The 1,598-nt window shown below is 49.2% G+C and overlaps 1 protein-coding gene across 3 annotated transcripts in view; it reads right to left on the bottom strand.

Annotated features, from left to right (window-relative positions):
- The window catches only part of NCF2 (neutrophil cytosolic factor 2), a 31,617-nt gene extending 30,376 nt beyond the window's left edge, over positions 1 to 1,241 (bottom strand). Inside the window, exon 1 of one of the 3 annotated variants that reach the window (XM_008567942.1) lies at positions 886 to 1,241. In XM_008567942.1, coding sequence (XP_008566164.1) covers positions 886 to 1,059 — 174 coding nt within the window. In that variant the 5' untranslated portion in view covers positions 1,060 to 1,241. The remainder of the gene's footprint in view (positions 1 to 885) is intronic. The other 2 variants (XM_008567941.1, XM_008567943.1) reach the window with 2 other exon arrangements.
- Between the last annotated feature and the right edge of the window lie 357 nt (positions 1,242 to 1,598).

Here is a 1,598-nt window from a genome sequence, read left to right as displayed (position 1 = left end):
AAAAAAAAAAAAGGTGAAAATAATAACTAATTGTATACAGTGGTGTGAAGTCACACGACACTTTAACAGTTAGTCTCACTTAATCTTTATGATATTTAAACGTTCAGGAAGTTGAGATCCAGAAGTTTATGTGGCTAGCATAAGACCAGAAATCCAGAGAGAGAGAGAGCTGGGATTTGATCCTAGATCTTCTGCTTCCAAACTCCATACCCTTTCCATCTTACTACGACCAATCCAAAAGGTGATTATTGAGAATGCTCAAGCACATACTAGAGTATTTGACTGAAAAAAAATATTTGAAAAAGATACTAAGACACCCCATGCCATACCTTTGGCAGACATCATTAATCAATCATGGTGTGATTTCCTTCTGCCAGCCTCAGAATCCTTAATAGAGTGCCCACATAATTGATCAGAATTGCCATATTAAGATAAAACCTCTTTTTCCTAAGTGCCTCCCCTCCATATCCTGGGCAGGCAAAGTTGTCACACATGAAATTCTTGGAAAGCCATAAGAGGCGCCCTATAAGCAGGTGCAAAGGGGAGGAGGATAGAGACCCCGAATCCGTCAGGAATTTGCAGAACACATAATTAAGGAAGTCTTCATAAAGGTGACAAAGAATGATCACAGACTGATTTGAATTTAGTAGATGGAGGAGAAAGGAAGCAAACCCTGGCTGCTCCTTAGAACCACCTGGAGAGCTTTCAAAGCTGTGGTGGCCAGGCCCCTCCCCAGACCAGTTAAATCAGGCCGTCTGGGGGTGGGGCCGGGCCACCGCTTGTTCTTTGAGAGCTCTCTGGAGGTTAGGTTCCTAAAACGCAGAGGGGGTTGAAAACTATAATTACGAAGGCTTGGAGGAGGCCCAAGAAGGCAGCTCCACTCACCTTCTCTGCCTCAGGCATGTTTTCCAGGATCGTGTGCATGCAGCCTACGTTGAAGCAAATCCGGGAGTGGGGGTCCTGGACTGCACTGAAGGCATCCAGGGCTCCCTTCCAGTCCTTCTTGTCGGCTGCCAGCACCCCTTCATTCCAGAGTCTGATGGCCTCGGCCAGGGACATGGTCAGAAGGAGACCGGGAGACCAACAAAGCTGCCAGGAGTCGGGGTGAGGGTGAGCAGGGATGTCTCCCCCAGCAGGGCTGCCCCAGTGACCTCCAGGTCTTCACGTTCCAGCCTGGTTTGCAGAATGGGGTCCAGCCTCCCTTAAGATGACTTCCCAGTGTTGCAAATGCGACAGGAAATGTCCCCACCTTTTGACAACCGACACATAACCCTAGCGTGAGAGAGAAAAGGAAAGAGACAGAGAGAGAGGGCGGGCTGGGGCGGAGTGTGGAGGAGAGAGGAAGTACCTCAGAGGCTGCTTGCCATGGATCAGTTCCCCAAAATGCTTCTGCTCTGTCACCTCGCCCCGCCTCTCTGCCTCCCACCCCCTTCTGAGGCAGCTTCTGGCCAGGGCTCTGCCCCCAGGCCCAGGGTAGCCTTGGCTGGTAGATGTGTTTCTCTGGACCTTGATTTCCACACCTCGTTAAATGAAGGTGTTGGATGAGAGGGCAGTTCTTTCTCATCTTAAATGAATTCCTTGCTCACTTTCTCATAATC

The sequence above is a fragment of the Galeopterus variegatus genome, unplaced genomic scaffold, assembly GCF_000696425.1.
Source record: "Galeopterus variegatus unplaced genomic scaffold, G_variegatus-3.0.2 Scaffold358, whole genome shotgun sequence".
NCBI lineage: Eukaryota > Metazoa > Chordata > Mammalia > Dermoptera > Cynocephalidae > Galeopterus > Galeopterus variegatus.
This window is presented reverse-complemented; position numbering and strand designations above follow the sequence as displayed.